General features: G+C 43.0%; 1 protein-coding gene across 1 annotated transcript in view; it reads right to left on the reverse strand.

The window, feature by feature from the left end:
• Positions 1 to 1,287: 1,287 nt before the first annotated feature.
• LOC143782548 (cytosolic non-specific dipeptidase-like) overlaps positions 1,288 to 22,089 on the reverse strand; it is a 49,192-nt gene continuing 28,390 nt past the window's right edge. Inside the window, exons 8-13 of the mRNA XM_077270086.1 lie at positions 20,022 to 20,106; positions 15,469 to 15,629; positions 14,998 to 15,162; positions 7,984 to 8,125; positions 4,004 to 4,151; positions 1,288 to 1,913 (exon numbers count right to left, since the gene is read on the reverse strand). Of these exons, the coding sequence (XP_077126201.1) occupies positions 1,850 to 1,913; positions 4,004 to 4,151; positions 7,984 to 8,125; positions 14,998 to 15,162; positions 15,469 to 15,629; positions 20,022 to 20,106 (765 nt within the window). The 3' untranslated portion in view covers positions 1,288 to 1,849. The remainder of the gene's footprint in view (positions 1,914 to 4,003; positions 4,152 to 7,983; positions 8,126 to 14,997; positions 15,163 to 15,468; positions 15,630 to 20,021; positions 20,107 to 22,089) is intronic.

Raw genomic sequence — 22,089 nt, forward strand, 5'->3', positions numbered from 1 at the left:
TCCTATAGACTGCTGAGCTGCATTTGATATTTGCACCAAGTGTTGTGGATTTGAGTTTCTCTCTGCACCTGTTTGAATCACCGTGTGATAATATAGACTTTACCACTTATAAAACTGTGTCCTGTAGTTGTCTTGTTCCACGCAAAGAGTCTCCTGAGTTATCCCCTATAATTATTACAACCCCTCAGCTGTGCTAGCAAGCCTCATAGACACAGGTAATGCATTTATACTACTTTGTCTTCATAGCCAGCCCAGATTCCTCTGCATTCCACCCTGGAATGCAGGTCTCCGTTTCTGGAAGTGTGCACCAGGCCTCTGTCCCACCCACCGCTTGCCTTGATGATGTCACAAGAAGCGCTTTCCTCTGCACATGGTGTTCGCGCATTGCCCGCAACAAGTGGAGTGTCGGATGTATGCACCGTAGCCAAGAGCCTCCCATGGGAGGGAAGGGGCTCAAAGACTAGGGGCTCTCCCCGCTAGACTGGTTTTGGCTAAGGGACCTCTCTTTTAGAGGTGTTGGCCGCTTACCACTTCACAGGGAAAAAGAGAATCCTCCCGATCCACCTGAACCCGAATCCAAGATAATCTTCGTGTCTAAGCACCTTCTCTTGTGCCTGTCCTCATAGAGACAGAAAAAACACAATGGTGTGAAGGACTTTTTAACCTCTCTTGTGTTTCCTGTTCCTATAAGGATAAGAAGGATGACCTCCATTGTGCTGTCAGGAGGGACATCCTAGAAAAAAGGTTTTGTTAATCTTGTATTGAAAAAACGATTTATGAAGAGACTCTGTTCTTTCTAACAGATGTTGGATCAATGATCAAAAAGGAAATAAAAAAATCTCTTAGAGGGAACCTGTAAAATCGTGGGCAGCATGAATCAGCCTGGCTGCACGACTACAGCCAGGTATTTTACGATCTGAAACGCTCCAGCCTTTCAGAGAAAATAAACTTTGAAGCTCTTCCCAGCGCTAGTAGGTGTTTGAAAGGTCTCTCCCAATGTAAGTGATAGGAAGAGACCTGTCGTTCTCCTCTAGCAACATTGGGAAAAACCATCTAGTCATCGATTATGGATCTTTAAAGTTGATCTTCTCTGAAATGCACCTCATTAAATGCATAGGTGCCTCGTGTTTCCATTAAATCTTATACACTTTTCTTGAACTATTAAACACAATAGATTTTCTGCAGAAAAGAAAGCACTGCAGAAAAAAATGTTTCCTCTATGTGATAACGGGGGCTAAATGTAGTGGTGAATTTCCTGGTCATATTATAAATAATTGCATGATACAGTTTAATATGCTAAAAGCAAAAAATATATTTATTATTTTGTAACACAAGGATTCACATATTAGTTCAGTGAATTGAATGTAAATCCATATACAACCTACACCCTGCATGAGAGGTTACAGAGCAGTGCCATTGTCCTTAGTATTAATGGCGAAAGTCAATGAAACACTCATCGGAAGGAACTTTGATGATTCTGTAGTCATAGATCTTTCTCATCATGTGCACCTAAAATATTTCCTATTATTACATTGCCAGATTGTTGCCTTGATGCACTGAAAATTAAGTCTATAAGCATTAATGTAATAGAAGCCGGAATGTTGAAGAAAACTCCTTTGTGCCAAGGCAGATGCTCATGTATGATGGCTATATTAATTACAGGCTTTTATCGCTTGATAATATTTTACGTGTTCTCTTTGTTGTGATGCTGAACAGTGTGAATAACTACGAAGAATTTCTGTTCTTTTTATTAGAAATCTGTATTTGTATGCAATTGCTAATATAGCACATATGGATCATGTAGCAAGAAAAAAGCAATGTATATTATATTTTTAACAGCAAAGCAGAATTAGACCGATGAAAGTTCTTGCAGAAAAGATCCGTACAATTTTGTTCCTTCAATGTAGTTGTACCTAAAAAGAAAAATATGTGTTATACAATTTAATTAACAGATCAGAAAAATGTAGTCTAATCTGCAGACACCATGGTATAGAGCAGGAGGAACGTGGCAGTGTGATCTATAGTTTTGTGAAAAGTGATTCAGTAGAACTTGGGGTCACTTATGGGAAGTTTCCACTGTTTAGGTACATCAGGGGCTCTCCAAACACGACATGGCGTCTGCTCTCGATTCCATCCAATTTTACGTTCAAAACCACAAATGCGCTCCTTCCCTTCCAAGCCCTGCCATGCGCATAAAAAATGGTCTTCCTCCACACATGGGGTATGGGTGTACTCAGGAGAAATTGCACAAACAAACATTGTGGTTCATTTTTTCCTGATACCACTGAAAAAATAAAAAAAAATTGTGTCCGAATAAAATTTTTGTGAATAAAAGTTAAATGTTCATTTTTTCCTTCCACATTCCACAATTCTTGTCAAGCGCCTGAAGGGTTAATAAACTTCTTGAATGTGCTTTTGAGCATCTTGAGGGGTGCAGTTTTTAGAATGGTGTCACTTTGGGGTATTTTCTGTCATATTGACTCCTCAAAGTGACTTCAATTGTGAGGTGGTCCCTAAAAAAATGGTTTTGTAAATTTTATTGAAAAAATGAGAAATCGCTGGTCAAATTTTAACCCTTATAACTCCCTAACAAAAGAAAATTTTGTTTCCAAAATCATGCTGATGTAAAGTAGACATATGGGAATTGTTATTTATAGAGTATTTTGTGTGACATATCTCTCTGATTTAAGGGCATACAAATTAAAAGTTTGAAAATTGCAAAGTATGAAATCTTTTTACCATGTTTCTGTTTTTTTCATAAATAAACGCAAGTCACATCGAAGAAATTTTACCACTAACGTGAAGTACAATATGTCACGCAAAACACTCTCAGAATCAGTGCGATCCGTTGAAGCGTTCCAGAGTTATAACAGCATAAAGTGACAGTGGTCAGATTTAAAAGTTAAGGCCTGGTCATTAACCTACAAAGTGGCTTGGTCCTAAAGGGGTTAGACCTCTGATCTTTCTCGGATTTTTGGTCCAATGTGCAGTCTTTTCAGTGAATGATAGCTTTCTTTGACAGATATTGTTGTATGTACTCTTATGCAATCACTGATAGATTTGGAAAAACCCATGCTTAAAACACAGTTAAAGCCCTTTCACACAGCCGTTGCTGCTATGTTTAGTGGCCCCATCAAGGCTTACGTCTGAACCCCAAGCAAAATGCGATGAGGCCATATGCGCCGATGGGGTCATTGACTAGAATGGTGCAGATGGAGTCACCATGTGCTTTGTCGTGCATCATTTTTGGCCATGTAAACTTATTGGAGGTGGATGCTTAGAAGTAGTCTACTAGCCAGTAGTGGTCTTCATGTAAAAATTGTTGCCAAAAAGCCATACTTTCAACAAGAAACAAGACCAAGAGAGAGATTCAACTACATAACCATGGGAAATGGGGTGCAGAAAAATATCAGCAGGCGCTCTGGACTGATGAGTCAAAGTGTGCAATATTTGGCTTTAACAGAAGGCACTGAAGGCTGGAGAGCTGTAGAAGAATCAGTGTCTGCAATCAACAGTAAAGAATGGTGGAGGTTTCTTGCAAGTTTGGGATATTTCAGCAAATGAAGTTTGGCATATGGTCAGGATTAGTCATGCCCTCATTGCTGACAAATACATGCCAATACTTTTCCAACATACAATGAAATCAGAGAGGCATCTGATTGACTCCAAATTTGATTAAGTATACCTCCGAAGGAGGAGACAGTGATGCAAGCGCTGATTGGGCACAGGGGTCATGTGTCATATCATCACTTCCAGGCCATACCAAATATAGATGTAATTTTGATCTATTGTTTTGTTCATTCGCTTTGCACTTTGTTAATTGCTAAATAAACCAGTTACACTTTTATTTTTGAAAGCATTCATACTTTGCAGCATTTTTTCCACATCTACCTAACATTTTTGAACAATACCGTACATGTGAAGAAATCGCTTATAAGACACTTCATATCATGCTTTTTAAAAAAAAACATCACTTTAACATGTATAAAATCCCAAAACTTACAGGCTTATCTTCTCATTCTGGCCATGAGGAGCATCATCTGGTCCCCCAACGCCAAGTAACATGACACTTTTTCCTAAAACGTCCTCAAAATGTTTTGCTATTGGAATGGTGCCTCCTGCCCGGATCATGTCCGCATCAACGTTGAACACTAGCGGACAGATTACAAAAATTGAACAGAACTTTAAGCGTTCAGCAGTGTGAAATGTGATTACACTAGTGCGCTGCAGCTATGATCGTTACAGTCGTTAAAGGGATTGCCCCAAGAAGCATTATAATGTCACTGTCATACAGTTTAAAAGTGAATATTGCTTATATTCAACTCTTAAGGCTAAATAATGGTGTATTGCTAGGGTATGTTATATAACTCTGCCATTTCTGGGAATAAAAGGGTTGCAGCATTGATATAGCTTATAGTATTTTCTCCAGAGTAGCGCTCCTGGATAAACACAGAGTCTACAGCTCTGGCAAAATTAAGAGACCACTGCAAAATGTTCAGTTTCTCTGATTTTTCTCTTTACAGGTATATTTTTGAGTACAATGTAAATTGTTCATTTATTCTATAAACTACTGACAACATGTCTCCGAATTTCCAAGCAATAAATTTTGCATTTTTTTTCTGAAAAGGTGAAATGGTCAAAAAAAAAAAAAAACCCCAGTGCTTTCAGACCTCAAATAATGCAAAGAAAACAAGTTCATAATCATTTAGAAACAACAATACTAATGTTTTAACTTAGGAAGAGTTTAGAAATCAATATATTGTGGAATAACCATGATTTTGCTTTCATGCATCTTGGCTTGCTTTCCACCAGTCTTTCACACTGCTTCTGGTGCAAAAGTTTAAGCAGTTCTTCTTTGATGGCTTGTGACTATCCTTCATCCTCTTGATTACATTCCAGAGGTTTTCAATGGGGTTCAGGTCTGGAGATTGTGCTGCCCATGACAGGGTTTAGATGTGGTGGTCTCTTAATTTTTGTCAGAGCTGTATATTATTAGAGCATAAATACCTCTACTATGTCTATAACATTTTTATCTTATGTATCAATTGTGATGCAGCGATGTCCTTGCTGTGCAGTGAGTAGGCAGTGACCCATATAAAGTTCAAAATAAGTCTTGTTTATTTCATAGCATACACACAAACCGGAAAATAAGCAAACACGTCCTTCGGTATGCAGCCGGGAAAAGTAAGGGTACCGTTACACTAAACGATTTACCAACGATCACGACCAGCGATACGACCTGGCCGTGATCGTTGGTAAGTCTTGTGTGGTCGCTGGGGAGCTGTCACACAGACAGCTCTCCAGCGACCAACGATGCCGAAGTCCCCGGGTAACCAGGGTAAACATCGGGTTACTAAGCGCAGGGCCGCGCTTAGTAACCCGATGTTTACCCTGGTTACCATTGTAAATGTAAAAAAACAAAACAGTACATACTTACATTCCGGTGTCTGCCACGTCCCTCGCCGGCGGCTTCCCGCACAGTGCCAGCCGTAAAGCACAGCACAGCGGTGACGTCACCGCTGTGCACTGCTTTTACTTTACGGCCGGCGCTCACAGTCAGTGCGGGAAGCTGATGGCGAGGGACGTGGCAGACACCGGAATGTAAGTATGTAGTGTTTTTTTGTTTTTTTTTTACATTTACAATGGTAACCAGGGTAAACATCGGGTTACTAAGCGCGGCCCTGCACTTAGTAACCCGATATTTACCCTGGTTACAAGTGAACACATCGCTGAATCGGTGTCACACACACCGATCCAGCGATGACAGCGGGTGATCCAGCGACGAAATAAAGTTTCAAACGATCTGCTACGACGTACGATTCTCAGCGGGGTCTCTGATCGCAGTAGTGTGTCAGACACAGCGAGATCGTATGTATATCGCTGGAACGTCACCAAACGCGACCAAAGTGCCACTGTGAGACGGTACCCTAAAGACAGTCCACAATCTGTTGCCGTGAATGTATTACACCACCATGTACGCTGGGATGTCAAGCTTTTTAGGCTCTGCCTGGCCCGTGTTGCTCCACACGGAAAGAGCTCCTCATAAGCCTCCTGCTAGGTCTGACTCCCAGACCAACACTGACACACCCAAGCTCTCTTGCAGGGTTTTTTTTTCTTTCCTCCAGATTCTATGGCCATGGGCCACTATAAGATCTGGGCTGGAGGAAACGGACCGGCCCCACTACCTTCCTGCAGTCCGTTTCAAAAATAAAAGCCCATACCGGGTTTTCCTGAATAATTTCTGGGTCAAATAACTTGACCCAGTTCACACTCACTTTTATTCTTCCTTGTGTCTCACAGGCAAACCTGCTGTGAGCACAGGGCACTCCAGCGGATCTAATATGCTTCTAAGCACATCCTGGGGGATACATAGCGACCCTGACATATGACACTGGTCACTGCCTTACACAATGTACTACTTTATAATTATTAAGTACTAGATGGTGGCCCGATTCTAACGCATCGGGTATTCTAGAATATGTATGTCCACGTAGTATATTGCCCAGCCATGTAGTATATTGCCCAGCCACGTAGTATATTGCCCAGTTATGTAGTATATTGCCCAGTTACATTGTAAATTGCCCAGTGACGTAGTATATTGCCCAGCCACGTAGTATATTGCCCAGCCTCATAGTATATTGCCCAGTGACGTAGTATATTGCCCAGTGATGTAGTAAATTGCCCAGCCACGTAGTATATTGCCCAGTGACGTAGTATATTGCCCAGTGATGTAGTATATTGCCCAGCCACGTAGTATATTGCCCAGTTATGTAGTATATTGCCCAGTGACATAAGTATATTGCCCAGTAACATTGTATATTGCCCAGTGAGTGACGTAGTATACAGCACAGAGCCACATAGTATATTGCCCAGTTACGTAGTGTATATTGCCCAGTGACGTAGTATATTGCCCAGTGACGTAGTATATTGCCCAGCCACGTAGTATATTTCCCAGTTATGTAGTATATTGCCCAGTTACATAGTATATTGCCCAGTGACGTAGTATATTGCCAAGTGACGTAGTATATTGCCCAGTGACGTAGTATACAGCACAGAGCCATGTAGTATATTGCACAGCCCAAGTAGTATATTGCCCAGCTACGTAGTATATTGCCCAGCCACGTATGACACAGGTTAAAAAAATAAAAAATAAACATATACTCACCTTCCGCAGGCGGGTTGTAGCTCTGTCGCCTGTGTGGGGTGCAGGTGGCAGCTTCCGGTCCCAGGGTGTGATGATGTCGCGGTCAGGTGACCGTGACGTCACGGCAGGTCCTTGTCGCGCATGACCTGTGATGACGTCGCGGTCACATGACCGTGTAGCGGTCACATGACCGTGACGTCACGGCAGGTCCTTTCCGCGCAGGCGCGCAGGACTTGTGATGATGTCGCGGTCTCATGACCGTGACATCATGGCAGGTCCTTCTACCAGACCATCCTTGCCACCGGAACGTGCCGCTTGCATCGCGAGGAGCGGGAAAGGCGGCATAAGTGAGTATATAATCATTTTTTATTTTTTTATTATTTTTTAACATTAGATGTTTTTACTATTGACGCTGCATAGGCTGCGTCAATAGTAAAAAACTTGGTCACACAGGGTTAATAGCGGTAACGGAGTGCGTTACCCGCGGCATAACCCGATCCGTTACCGCCGGCATTAACCCTGTGTGAGCGGTGACCGGAGGGGTGTATCCGGGCGCCGGGCAGTGAGTGCGGGAAGTAAGGAGCGGCCATTTTCTTCCGGACTGTGCGCGTTGCTGATTGGTCGTGGGCGTTTTGCCACGACCAATCAGCGACTTGGATTCCATGGCAGACAGAGGCCGCGACCAATGAATATCCGTGACAGACAGAAGGACAGACAGACAGACAGAAAGACGGAAGTGACCCTTAGACAATTATATAGTAGATAATTAACAATATGTATGTTGCTTTACATTCTATTAATTCTATTATAATGAACACCTTTACATTTTTTTATATTACCTCTTTTCACTGCATTCCGAGCAGCCTGATATTGGGGTTCATTCATATTTGCTAACCAGGGCTGTGCACCTATGACCATGGTAACCTTCATTTTGTTAGGGCTCTTCCGCTCTGCAAATTTGGTTTCCAGGTACTCAGATACCTGGTAAATTGGTACAAATATTACATTGTGAATGGCAGTTTGTCAGAGATCACTTTCATTTGTAGAAATTTGGACTGGATCCTACTTGTAGTGCTATAAAGTATTAGATCATTTTTTACCCAAACTTTTCTAGTTCATCACCTATATATCTATAAGTAATTATATATTCTAAGAGAATCAGATATTGTGGTGTTCTGCGGGTAAATCACATTTAAATTATGTCTGGCAGGCTTATGTACTTTATTATACTCACTACTATAGCTGTTATGACCCCAGTGGACAGGGTCTCAGAGGAACGTGTAAGTCTGCAAGATACAAAAATCCAGCTCATAGGGCTGTGGTAACTGGGTTGACCAAATAGCTACTCCTAACGCCAACACTAGAAGTAGCCGGGGATCATGCCTACGGTGATCGCTAGATGACTCGCGCCAGCCGGAGAATCTAACTATCCCTAGGAGAAGAAAACAAAGACCTCTCTTGCCTCCAGAGAAAGGGACCCCAAAGCAAGATACAAGCCCCCCACAAATAATAACGGTGAGGTAAGAGGAAATGACAAACACAGAAATGAACCAGGTTCAGCAAAGAGAGGCCAGCTTACTAATAGCAGAATAAAGCAAGATAACTTATCTGGTCAACAAAAACCCTATAAAAATCCACGCTGGAGATTCAAGAACCCCCGAACCGTCTAACGGTCCGGGGGGAGAACACCAGCCCCCTAGAGCTTCCAGCAAAGGTCAGGATACAGATAGGAACAAGCTGGACAAAAATACCAAACAAAACAAAAGCAAAAAGCAAAGAAGCAGACTTAGCTTGAAAAACAGGAACCAGGATCAGAGGACAAGAGCACAACAGATTAGCTCTGATTTCAACGATGCCAGGCATTGAACTGAAGGTCCAGGGAGCTTATATAGCAACGCCCCTGAACTAACGGCCCAGGTGAGGATATAGGAAAAGACAGACGCTCCAGAGTCAAATCACTAATGACCACTAGAGGGAGCAAAAAGCAAAATCACAACAGTACCCCCCCCTTAGTGAGGGGTCACCGAACCCTCACCACGACCACCAGGGCGATCAGGATGAGCGGCGTGAAAGGCACGAACTAAATCGGCCGCAGGAACATCAGAGGCGACCACCCAGGAATTATCTTCCTGACCATAGCCCTTCCACCTGACCAGGTACTGAAGCCTCCGCCTGGAGAGACGAGAATCCAAGATCTTCTCCACCACGTACTCCAACTCGCCCTCAACCAACACCGGAGCAGGAGGCTCAGCAGAAGGAACCACAGGCACAACGTACCGCCGCAACAAGGACCTATGAAACACGTTGTGGATAGCAAACGACACAGGAAGATCCAGGCGAAAGGACACAGGATTAAGAATTTCCAATATCTTGTAAGGACCAATAAAACGAGGTTTAAATTTGGGAGAGGAAACCTTCATAGGAACAAAGCGGGAAGAAAGCCACACCAAATCCCCAACACGTAGTCGGGGACCCACACCGCGGCGGCGGTTGGCAAAGCGCTGAGCCCTCTCCTGTGACAACTTCAAGTTGTCCACCACAAGATTCCAGATCCGCTGCAACCTATCCACCACAGAATCCACCCCAGGGCAGTCAGAAGGTTCCACATGACCCGAAGAAAAACGAGGGTGGAAACCAGAGTTGCAGAAAAACGGCGAAACCAAGGTGGCGGAACTAGCCCGATTATTAAGGGCAAACTCAGCTAACGGCAAGAAGGTCACCCAATCGTCCTGATCAGCAGAGACAAAACACCTCAAATAAGCCTCCAAAGTCTGATTAGTTCGCTCCGTCTGTCCATTAGTCTGAGGATGGAAAGCAGACGAAAACGACAAGTCAATGCCCATCCTACTACAAAAGGATCGCCAGAATCTGGAAACGAACTGGGATCCTCTGTCTGACACAATATTCTCAGGGATGCCGTGCAACCGAACCACGTTCTGGAAAAACACAGGAACCAGATCGGAAGAGGAAGGCAGTTTAGGCAAAGGAACCAAATGGACCATCTTGGAGAAGCGATCACATATCACCCAGATAACAGACATGCCCTGAGACACCGGAAGATCAGAAATGAAATCCATGGAGATATGTGTCCAAGGTCTCTTAGGGACAGGCAAGGGCAAGAGCAACCCGCTGGCACGAGAACAGCAAGGCTTAGCTCGAGCACAAGTCCCACAGGACTGTACAAATGACCGCACATCCCTAGACAAGGAAGGCCACCAAAAGGATCTGGCCACCAGATCTCTGGTGCCAAAAATTCCTGGGTGACCTGCCAACACCGAGGAATGAACCTCGGAAATGACTCTGCTGGTCCACTTATCAGGCACAAACAGTCTGTCAGGTGGACAAGAATCAGGCCTATCAGCCTGAAATCTCTGCAACACACGTCGCAGATCTGGAGAAATAGCTGACAAGATAATACCATCCTTAAGAATACCAACAGGTTCAGCGACTCCAGGAGCATCAGGCACAAAGCTCCTGGAAAGAGCATCGGCCTTCACATTCTTTGAACCTGGTAAATACGAGACAACAAAGTCAAAACGGGAGAAAAACAATGACCAGCGGGCCTGTCTAGGATTCAGGCGTTTAGCAGACTCGAGATACATCAGATTTTTGTGATCAGTCAAGACCACCACACGATGCTTAGCACCCTCGAGCCAATGACGCCACTCCTCAAATGCCCATTTCATGGCCAACAACTCCCGATTGCCCACATCATAATTTCGCTCCGCAGGCGAAAACTTCCTAGAGAAAAAGGCGCAAGGTCTCATAACAGAGCAACCAGGGCCTCTCTGCGACAAAACGGCCCCTGCTCCAATCTCTGAAGCATCCACCTCAACTTGAAAGGGAAGCGAGACATCAGGCTGGCACAAAACAGGCGCCGAAGTAAACCGACGTTTCAACTCCTGGAAAGCCTCCACGGCAGCAGGAGCCCAATTAACCACATCGGAGCCCTTCTTGGTCATATCCGTCAAAGGTTTCACAATGCTAGAAAAGTTAGCGATAAAACGACGGTAGAAGTTAGCGAAACCCAAGAACTTCTGAAGACTCTTAACTGACGAGGGCTGAGTCCAATCAAGAATCGCTCGGACCTTGACTGGGTCCATCTCCACAGCAGAAGGGGAAAAAATGAACCCCAAAAAGGGAACCTTCTGTACACCAAAAAGACACTTTGAGCCCTTGACAAACAAAGAATTTTCACGCAAAATTTTAAAGACCATCCTGACCTGCTCCACATGCGAGTCCCAATTATCAGAAAAAAACAGAATATCATCCAGATAAACGATCAGAAATTTATCCAGATAGTTCCGGAAAATGTCATGCATAAAGGACTGAAAAACTGAAGGGGCATTAGAGAGCCCAAAAGGCATCACCAAGTACTCAAAATGACCTTCGGGCGTATTGAATGCGGTTTTCCATTCATCCCCTTGCTTAATGCGCACAAGGTTGTACGCACCACGAAGGTCTATCTTGGTAAACCACTTGGCACCTTTAATCCGGGCAAACAAGTCAGACAACAGCGGCAAAGGATACTGAAATTTGACAGTGATCTTATTTAAAAGCCGATAGTCAATACAAGGCCTCAAAGATCCGTCCTTTTTAGCCACAAAAAAGAATCCCGCACCAAGAGGGGAAGAAGACGGACGGATGTGTCCTTTCTCCAGAGACTCCCTGATATATGAACGCATAGCGGTATGTTCAGGTATCGACAGATTAAACAGTCTTCCCTTAGGAAACTTACTGCCTGGAATCAAATCTATTGCACAGTCACATTCCCTATGAGGAGGCAATGCACTGGACCTGGACTCGCTAAAGACATCCTGATAATCAGACAAGTACTCCGGAACTTCCGAAGGCGTAGAAGAAGCAATAGACACAGGCAGGGAATCCTCATGAATACCACGACAGCCCCAACTAGACACTGACATAGCCTTCCAGTCAAGGACTGGATTATGGGTCTGTAACCATGGCAGCCCCAAAACAACCAAATCATGCATTTTATGTAGAACGAGAAAACGTATCACCTCGCGGTGTTCAGGAGTCATGCACATGGTAACCTGTGTCCAATACTGCGGCTTATTTTCTGCCAATGGCGTAGCATCAATACCCCTAAGAGGGATAGGATTTTCTAATGGTTCAAGAATAAAACCACAGCGCTTAGCAAATGAGAGATCCATAAGACTCAGGGCAGCACCTGAATCTACAAACGCCATGACAGGATAAGATGACAGTGAGCAAATCAAAGTTACAGACAGAATAAACTTAGGATGCAAATTACCAACGGTGACAGGACTAACAACCTTAGATATACGTTTAGAGCATGCTGAGATAACATGTGTAGAATCACCACAGTAGTAGCACAAGCCATTCCGGCGTCTATGAATTTTCCTCTCATTTCTAGTCAGGATTCTATCACATTGCATCAAATCAGGTGTCCGTTCAGACAACACCATGAGGGAATTTGCGGTTTTTCTATCACATTGCATCACATCAGGTGTCTGTTCAGACAACAACATGAGGGAATTTGCGGTTTTGCGCTCCCGCAACCGCCGGTCAATTTGAATAGCCAGGGACATGGTATCATTCAGACCTGTGGGAATGGGAAAACCCACCATAACATTCTTAATGGCCTCAGAAAGGCCATTTCTAAAATTAGCGGCCAGTGCACACTCGTTCCAATGTGTCAGCACGGACCATTTCCGAAATTTTTGGCAATACACCTCTGCCTCGTCCTGGCCCTGAGACATAGCCAGCAAGGCTTTCTCTGCCTGAATCTCAAGATTGGGTTCCTCATAAAGTAAACCGAGCGCCAGAAAAAACGCATCAATATCAGCCAATGCCGGATCTCCTGGCGCCAACGAAAAAGCCCAATCCTGAGGGTCACCCCGTAAGAATGAAATAACAATTTTTACTTGTTGAGCAGAGTCTCCAGACGAACAAGGTTTCAGGGACAAAAATAATTTACAATTATTCCTGAAATTCCTAAACTTAAATCGGTCTCCTGAAAACAGTTCAGGAATCGGAATCTTGGGTTCAGACCTAGGATTTCTGGTAACATAATCTTGTATACCCTGCACACGAGCGGCAAGCTGGTCCACACTTGTAATCAAGGTCTGGACATTCATGTCTGCAGCAAGCTTAAGCCACTCTGAGGTAAAGGGGAAAAGAAAAAAAAAAAATAAGAGAGGGAAAAAAAAACCTCAAAATTTTCTTTCTTATAATCCCACTTCTGCAATGCATTAAACATTTAATACTGGCCTGGCATACTGTTATGACCCCAGTGGACAGGGTCTCAGAGGAACGTGTAAGTCTGCAAGATACAAAAATCCAGCTCATAGGGCTGTGGTAACTGGGTTGACCAAATAGCTACTCCTAACGCCAACACTAGAAGTAGCCGGGGATCATGCCTACGGTGATCGCTAGATGACTCGCGCCAGCCGGAGAATCTAACTACCCCTAGGAGAAGAAAACAAAGACCTCTCTTGCCTCCAGAGAAAGGGACCCCAAAGCAAGATACAAGCCCCCCACAAATAATAACGGTGAGGTAAGAGGAAATGACAAACACAGAAATGAACCAGGTTCAGCAAAGAGAGGCCAGCTTACTAATAGCAGAATAAAGCAAGATAACTTATCTGGTCAACAAAAACCCTATAAAAATCCACGCTGGAGATTCAAGAACCCCCGAACCGTCTAACGGTCCGGGGGGAGAACACCAGCCCCCTAGAGCTTCCAGCAAAGGTCAGGATACAGATAGGAACAAGCTGGACAAAAATACCAAACAAAACAAAAGCAAAGAAGCAGACTTTGCTTGAAAAACAGGAACCAGGATCAGAGGACAAGAGCACAACAGATTAGCTCTGATTTCAACGATGCCAGGCATTGAACTGAAGGTCCAGGGAGCTTATATAGCAACTCCCCTGAACTAACGGCCCAGGTGAGGATATAGGAAAAGACAGACGCTCCAGAGTCAAATCACTAATGACCACTAGAGGGAGCAAAAAGCAAAATCACAACATATAGCGTCATTAATTGCCACAGCGCTGTACAGACAATGTCATCATTATCCCCATTGTTGCTCTCAGTCTAAATTCCCTATCAGGATGTCTTTGGCCTTCTGAAGTAGCGGTTATAGGGAGAAAATGAAATTATATTCTCCCTGTAGGCACTCACCTCCAGTCATCAGGGCGGTGCCAAAAACTATTAGTCACCATTCTCTACATAGTGAGTGCACAGTAATCACTCCCCTGTACATTTATTGACAGTCTGCTCTGCACACACACACTACTGGGGAGTGATTACAGCTCCCTTACTGTGTGACTGGAAGCAGGTGGCTGCAGGTAGAATATAACTCTATTTTCTCCCTGTAGCCGCTGCTCCTGACAGACATGATTTAAACGCTATTTACGTGCAGATCACCACTATATCTGCAGGTAAGTAGTGCTCTCTCTCAGTGCTCATATGTAAACCCGTTCTTCTCAGTTAGCCATACAACAGCGCATAAAGACTAATTGAACTCGAAGGACCGAGGCCAGAGAAAAATAGCTTATTCTGCTCACTTCGCCGAGGACCTGTCTTTTTTGTCTTCTTTTTCTACAACCCTGCTTTATGGCTGAGTGAGTAGATCAGGGGTAGATCAGGTCAAGGTGCTGCTCCTCTGACAGTTGAGATACATGTCTCGCGATGTTTGCTCACGTGGCAATTATTCCTGACACGTGACTAGAATGGGTTGTAGCTTGAAATATGTTACAGCAGCAATTTTTATCACACTCTGAGGGAATCCCTAGTATCTATCTTTTGATAATATAGATATGGCACATAATGAATGTAATTTGATAAATATTATATTATAAACATACCTGTTTCTCAACAAGAGATGGGTTCATTTTAGGAACTTGACGAATTGAGAACTTCCCAATAACCTTTGCAGGTATAACAGTTTTAGTTCCAGATCCAGAAAAAGCTCCTTCAATGCCATGGATTGACAGAGAAGGAAACCGCCATCTGTACATCAGTAAATCTTCCTGAAAAAGAGGAATTATTAAATTTGCATTGTGGATCCAACACAGGCCACTCCATGGTTTGCACCATCACTGCGAGTGATAACATCACTGTTTCCTTCCCTGCCACTGGACCACTGCTGCCTGTGACTAGCTGCAGTGGTCAGTTGACTTGACAACCCTTTTAATGTAAATTTATAATATAAAAAATGTAATTTTTATGCCACATATTCTTACTACATTTTGCAACTTGTTTATTTGCATGTAATTAGCTTTTTTCCTCTTGATAAACTGTATATTAATTAAGATCTAGAAATGCCACTTTCTTACCTTTGTGCTGTGTAAAAATGTATTTACTCCTGTGTCTCTTTTCAGATCTTTCAAATCAAATACAAGATCTTTGTATAATTCCTTTTCTTTTTCGGTAACGGGTAAAACATCGTCATAAATACCTGGAATCAGGATTTTGCCATTCACATCGGCCAGCACACCTAGAAAAAGGCAAGGACAAATTTGATCGTGCCATACCTATATCGATTGTTAAAATAATTAACCCCTTCCTAACTGGTGGTCGAATTTTAGCATTTGCATGGTTTTTTCCCCTACCCTTCTTCCAAGCACAATATAGAGACTTGCTTTTTGAGAGCCTGAATCGTAAAATGCTGCGGAATATGATGGCGCTATATAAATAAAGATTACACTGGTCAACAGCATTTTTGGTGCCAAAGATATTTCATCGAATTTAGGGTATTTTTGGGGTGCTGATTCTGAACATGTCATCAGTTTTGCCAGATTGGCTCAAGTTTTTGAGATTTTTGGTATCTTATTTATAGCACTTGTTGGTAAATGCGACGCATCATCTCATTAATTTCTTTGGATTAGTACTTGAACTGAGCAGTTCTCAATATAGTTTTGTGTTAATTAGTGTTCTAAAAGTTTGTTCATAGCTTGATTTTTGCACTAACTTTATGTTGTTGTCTGTTTTCCAGTGAAAAGCATGAACTCATCAAGAAGAAGTTGTCTTAACGATCCAGACTCATTCTGTTACATTTGTGGTGAATACACACTGCCAAAACATAGAAGAAACATAACAGACTTCGTAAAAAAAGTGTATTTTGCCTATTTTGGGGTTATGCTTGGGGACCAAGACAAGTTTTGGGCACCACACATAGTGTGCAAAGCATGTATCGAATTATTACGAAAATGGAGCAAAGGACAAAGAAAAAGCTTCAAATTTGGTGTTCCAATGGTGTGGAGAGAGCCAAAAAATCATCATGATGACTGTTATTTATGGTAAACACAGGTACAGGCACATCTTCACAATGAGGGACAGGCCTTCTTGCAGATTCCATGTTACTCCCATTTTCGTTTCTTATGCTTATTGAATCCTTGCACTTGCACTGCACAGAAATAACAGTCATCATGATGATTTTTTGGCTCTCTCCACACTATTGGAACACCAAATTTGAAGCTTTTTCTTTGTCCTTTGCTCCATTTTCGTAATAATTTGATACATGCTTTGCACACTATGTGTGGTGCCCAAAACTTGTCTTGGTCCCCAAGCATAACCCCAAAATAGGCAAAATACACTTTTTTTACGAAGTCTGTTATGTTTCTTCTATGTTTTGGCAGTGTGTATTCACCACAAATGTAGCAGAATGAGTCTGGATCGTTAAGACAACTTCTTCTTGATGAGTTCATGCTTTTCACTGGAAAACAGACAACAACATAAAGTTAGTGCAAAAATCAAGCTATGAACAAACTTTTAGAACACTAATTAACACAAAACTATATTGAGAACTGCTCAGTTCAAGTACTAATCCAAAGAAATTAATGAGATGATGCGTCGCATTTACCAACAAGTGCTATAAATAAGATACCAAAAATCTCAAAAACTTGAGCCAATCTGGCAAAACTGATGGCATATTCAGAATCAGCACCCCAAAAATACCCCAAATTCATTAAAATATTTTGGACACCAGAAAAAAAATTTTTTTTTGTTGACCTGTGTTATTAGTAGTAGTAGATATAGTTTTGAAAAACATCATTCACGTTTAAAAAAATCCAAGTTTGGTAAAATAGGAAGAAACACATAATGCCTCCATTTCTTTTTTAGATTTGTATTTTTTGGGTGTTCATTGTGCGGTAAAAATGACCTGGCAGCATGATTCTTCAGGTCAATTATTTTGAAATAAAAGATCAATAAATGTTCTGACCTACATTAATTAATCAAAAATACCTAAATTCCGCACTCATAGCCTGGTAGCTGTCACTTTTATTTTTGTTATGATGAGGCATCATACAAATTTGGATTTTTTTGCAATTTAGGTGCTGTTTTATATTTTTATCTTTATTGGTTTTTCTATCATGGGGCTACCAATATTTTGTATATTATTTATTCTTTTAGGCTGTTTATTTAAAAGGTACCTAATAAAAAAAGACTTCTGTCCTGTCATGAAATGAAATGCCAGAAGTTTTTATTGCTGGGGTGGTGTTTTATCCATTAACCCCTTCACCTGCTGGCCATTTTCCTTTTTTTTCTCATTTTTGTTTTTTCCTCCCCTTCTTCCAAGATCCATAACTTTTTTCTATATTTCCATCAATATAGCCTTAGGAGGGCTTGTTTTTTGTGGGATTATTTGTACTTACTTTTGAATGACACCATTCATTCTACCACATAGTGTACTGGAAAACGGTAAAAAAAAATCCACATTGGATTCTTTCATTTACCATGTTCACTATAAGTCACCTTATGGTAAATCTTGTCTGGCAGTATGATTCTCCAGATCAGTAAAATACACAGATACCAAACATGTATACTTTTTTTTATTTTTTATTTAAGTGGTTAAAAACAATTTGGAAATTTGTAAGAAAACATTTTCCGGGGTTGGGTGGGAGCTTATCTTTTGCGCCCAGAGCTGACGTTTTTACTGATATCATTTTGGGACAGATACAACGTTTTGATCTCCACAGATTGCATTTTATTGCCTTATTGCAGAGGCCAAGAAAACGTAATTCTGGCGGTTTTAATTTTTTTCCACTGCACTGTTTACAGATCGGATTAATTTATTTTGTAATTTGATGGATCAGAATTTTACAAACACAGCAGAACTAAATATGTGTGTTTTTTATTTTATTTTTTTCAATGGGGCAAAAGTGGGGTGATTTGAACTTTTGTGGGGGCTGTCTTTTTTTAAATATTTTTATTACTTTTTTTTTTACTTTTCACTGTATTTAATAGTCCCCTTAGGGCAGAGGTCCCCAACCGCCGGTCCGCGGACCAGGACCGGGCCGTTGGGGTTTTTCAGCCGGTCCGCGGCGCCGCTGACAGACTGTGTGGATTTATAATGTTTTCTGCCGTAGCCGTGACAACTCGCAGCTCCCGGCAGAGAACATTATGCAGGACGGGGTGGGGCGTCGGGCGGGTCTTAGTGACGCAGCCCTCCACATCCACAGCACAGCATGGGGCGGGTCACGGGGCGGGTCTTAGTGACGCGGCCCTACTGCACAGCGTGGTGTGTTCCTGACGGGGTGGGGCGGCAGGCTCTCCTCACTGGCACGCCCCCGGCATAACATGTTATGTGGGGCTTGCTGGGGCAGCAGACTGGCTTCAGTGACGCGGCTCCCGGTACCGGTGTTCAGTGTGTAGCGCTGCTAAGCAGCAGCGCTTGTATACACTGACGCTCAATGTACAATGCTGCTACTTAGCAGCGCTGTAAACCGAGGTCCCGCCAGCATCCTCCCCATACAGCGCTGCTCAGGCAGGAGCAGGGACAAGCAGGTCATGTGTGTCCAGCGCTCCTTCCCCTCCTGCTAGCTGCGAGTTGGAGGGGGAGGGGCCATATGACCAAAGCCCCGCCCCTGCCCCACCCCCACCGGGCCATGGAAAACTGGTCTTGCTTAAAGCCGGTCCCTGGTGCAAAAAAGGTTGGGGACCTCTGCCTTAGGGGACTTGCAGCTGCAATCATCTGATCGCTTGTGCTACACATAACAGTGCACCATCTCTTCTATGTATAGCTAAAATCATTATCTCCTATGATCCTCAGGAGGATCAGTATGGCAACTATGAGACCTGCAGACCCCCGGCTGTCATGACAACCCATCGGTGCCCCACAATCATGTCACTGGCGCGCTGATGGGAGCGTGGAATAACATGTACCTTCAGGTAGTGTGTCAAGTCACTCTGTCAGAGATTCACAGCGGGATTTAACAAGTTAACGGACGCAAGCTCTGCTTTTTGGCTGATAAAGGGACATGATGACTGATTAAATCAGCTGTCATGTGCTGGAAAAGAGGCAGGCTCAGCGTGTGAGCCCGCATCAAAGGCAGGGAGACAACATATTACTTAAATGTACGTCATATGTTGTGAAGGAGTTAAACAGCCAAAATAGAAGGTTTCTCACATTTTGACCAACTGTTGCACCCATTGAAGTGAGTAGCAAGCCTCCATATTTTAGCCAAAATATTAACTAATACCTCATATTTTTCATCTTTTCAGGATGCAGCCAGGGCCAGTAGTGCTGTTGGGGAGAATAGGATGTTTGTTCTTGTGGGCTGCACTCACATAGTGCTGGCAACCCACCTGATCTAGCGTGGGCATTACTAATATCTGTATAACAACATCAACCCCTTTTATCATGGGAGCCTGCTGCATTCTGCAGTGTACATCTACTGTGACCAGGTATTGTAATGGCTGCCTTTTGTGCTTGGATTTGATGTCCTTTTTAGTGAATTGCCAGCTGTTTTACCCCATACAATCCCTCTAATCTGTTCATACACATAGAAATGTGAGAATTGCCATTAGCTGTCTGTGTAAGTTTGCAGAAAGAAGGCCAAGGACTGAGTTGTAAAATCGTTGTTAAAGCAAAGTCTTTGTACATTACCAAGTAAATATACTAAATCACTCATAGCTTCATGTACTGTTCCTCCAAAACCGCCAGAGTGGAGGTCCCGTCTTGCACCTTCAACCTGCACGATGATAGGAGACAAATAGAGATTGTATTGTAATAATTGTGCATGATGTAACGTTTCGCTTACTACGTGTCTTGGGGGACAGTCACTTGGCACGGGATTCAAGCACTCAGGCACGGTTTCCTCATATAAATCAGTCTGTTTGGTTTATTAAACATCATAAACCACATAACGTAAAGTTCATTTCAATACATCCAAGAACATGTCATGACCCCCAGTCTGTTCATGTAGCAGATAAACTTTTCTCAGGTATATTACAATCCCCTTGTCCAGGGTTACCTTCCAGGAGCTCCTGCTTCACAGGCTGACTCCTCGTCAGTCCAAGGTCCTCAACAGGACGGTGTCTTTCTCAGCGTAGGGCCAACCCAGGCTCTACACACACATGTGGCCTCTCCAGATGCTATTCAGGACGCTCGTCCAACACCCAGGCCACCAGGTCCAAAGCCCCAGCATCTGCTATTCAGGGAGACCGCACTCCCAACACATAGGCTTTTCCAGGACCTACAGCACAGACCATTCAGGTCCAAACACTTTTAACTATGTGACCCACACCCTGGTTACATTACATACTTGTAACCACTCCCATAGGTGGGAGGTGTGTGTGTGGCTAGTTTGACCTGCCCAGCTCTCAGAACTAGCCCTGCAAGCCTCCCTTGTTAAACAATACAATTTACTTGTAGGACTACAGGTCCCAAAACATCCTTACTTCAGGCTGACAGTGCAGAGTGTCTTCCTCTGCGACACACATATCAGCCATTCACAATAACGCCAGACTTTTGTCTTATCACCAGTTATGACTGTGACCGCCATGCATTCCTATGACCTCAATACACCTCCATGCGTATTCTGGGGAGATCATGCAGCGCCCCCTACCTGTAACAGGGGTCACTGCACCACAATGGTTACACATAAGCTATGGCACAGAACAATAAAGCACCAGTTCATTAATGGTGGGTTTTTAAGGCCCTTTCTCTCCTGTGGTTTTTGTTGCCTTTTTGGTGCCAAACTTTTCCAAATTCATGAATTTTGCTCAAAATCAAAGACGCTCATTTTGTTGTTTTTGACCCATTTTGGACATAGGTCCATGAAATTCAGTCTTTCTCCACCAGTTATACATTTCGATTGCTAGATTATTTATAACCCACAATGCTATTTGTTGTGAGAAAAGCATCCAGCCCTCTTTTTAATGTTGTTATAGTATCTGCCATTACTACCTCGTGTGGAAGTGCTTTCCACAGTCTGACTGCTCTAACTGTGAAGAACTCTTTCTTATTAAGCTGCGGGAATCGTCTTTCCTTCCACTCGTAATGAGTGCCCCCTGGTCCTTAGTACGATCTTCCTTCCATCTTTTTTCTAAACTAAACAAATCCAACTTTTCCAATCTCTTATTATAGTAGATGCCTTTCATCCTAGGTAATAATCTAGTTTCATATTTTTTAAAACATTTTTTAAAATATTTAATTGCATTTGTTAGTCCCTTTAGGGGACTAGATTTTGAAAATGATCTGATCCCTTGTGCTATATACAGCAATACTACAGTCACCTTGCCTGTCACGGCAACCCATAGGTGACCCACAAAAGCATCACGGGAGCACTGATGGGCAGATAGAACAGCACGCCCTCCCTGCAGACACATTGTAAATGCCAGTGTCACAGATTGAAGGCATATAAGAGGTTAACAGCACCATATGATGGCTGAATAACTCAGATATCATCTGCCGGCAGAGATGCAGACTCCGCATCAAAGTCAGGGAGCCAGCATATGACACACTAGTCCATCTTATGATGGTAAGGGGTCAAAGGGAATCTTTAGAGAGCAGCATAATATAGAGACAGAGAGTGCGATTCCAGACATGTGTCACTTACTGGGCTGCCAGGTAGTCCTCCATATTCAGGAGCAGGGCTCAGCATTCAGAAAACTGATAGAAATGCAGCAGATAAAACACTGTTTTTATCAAAACTACAGCAAGCAGCCCAGTA

Source organism: Ranitomeya variabilis, chromosome 6, assembly GCF_051348905.1.
Source record: "Ranitomeya variabilis isolate aRanVar5 chromosome 6, aRanVar5.hap1, whole genome shotgun sequence".
NCBI lineage: Eukaryota > Metazoa > Chordata > Amphibia > Anura > Dendrobatidae > Ranitomeya > Ranitomeya variabilis.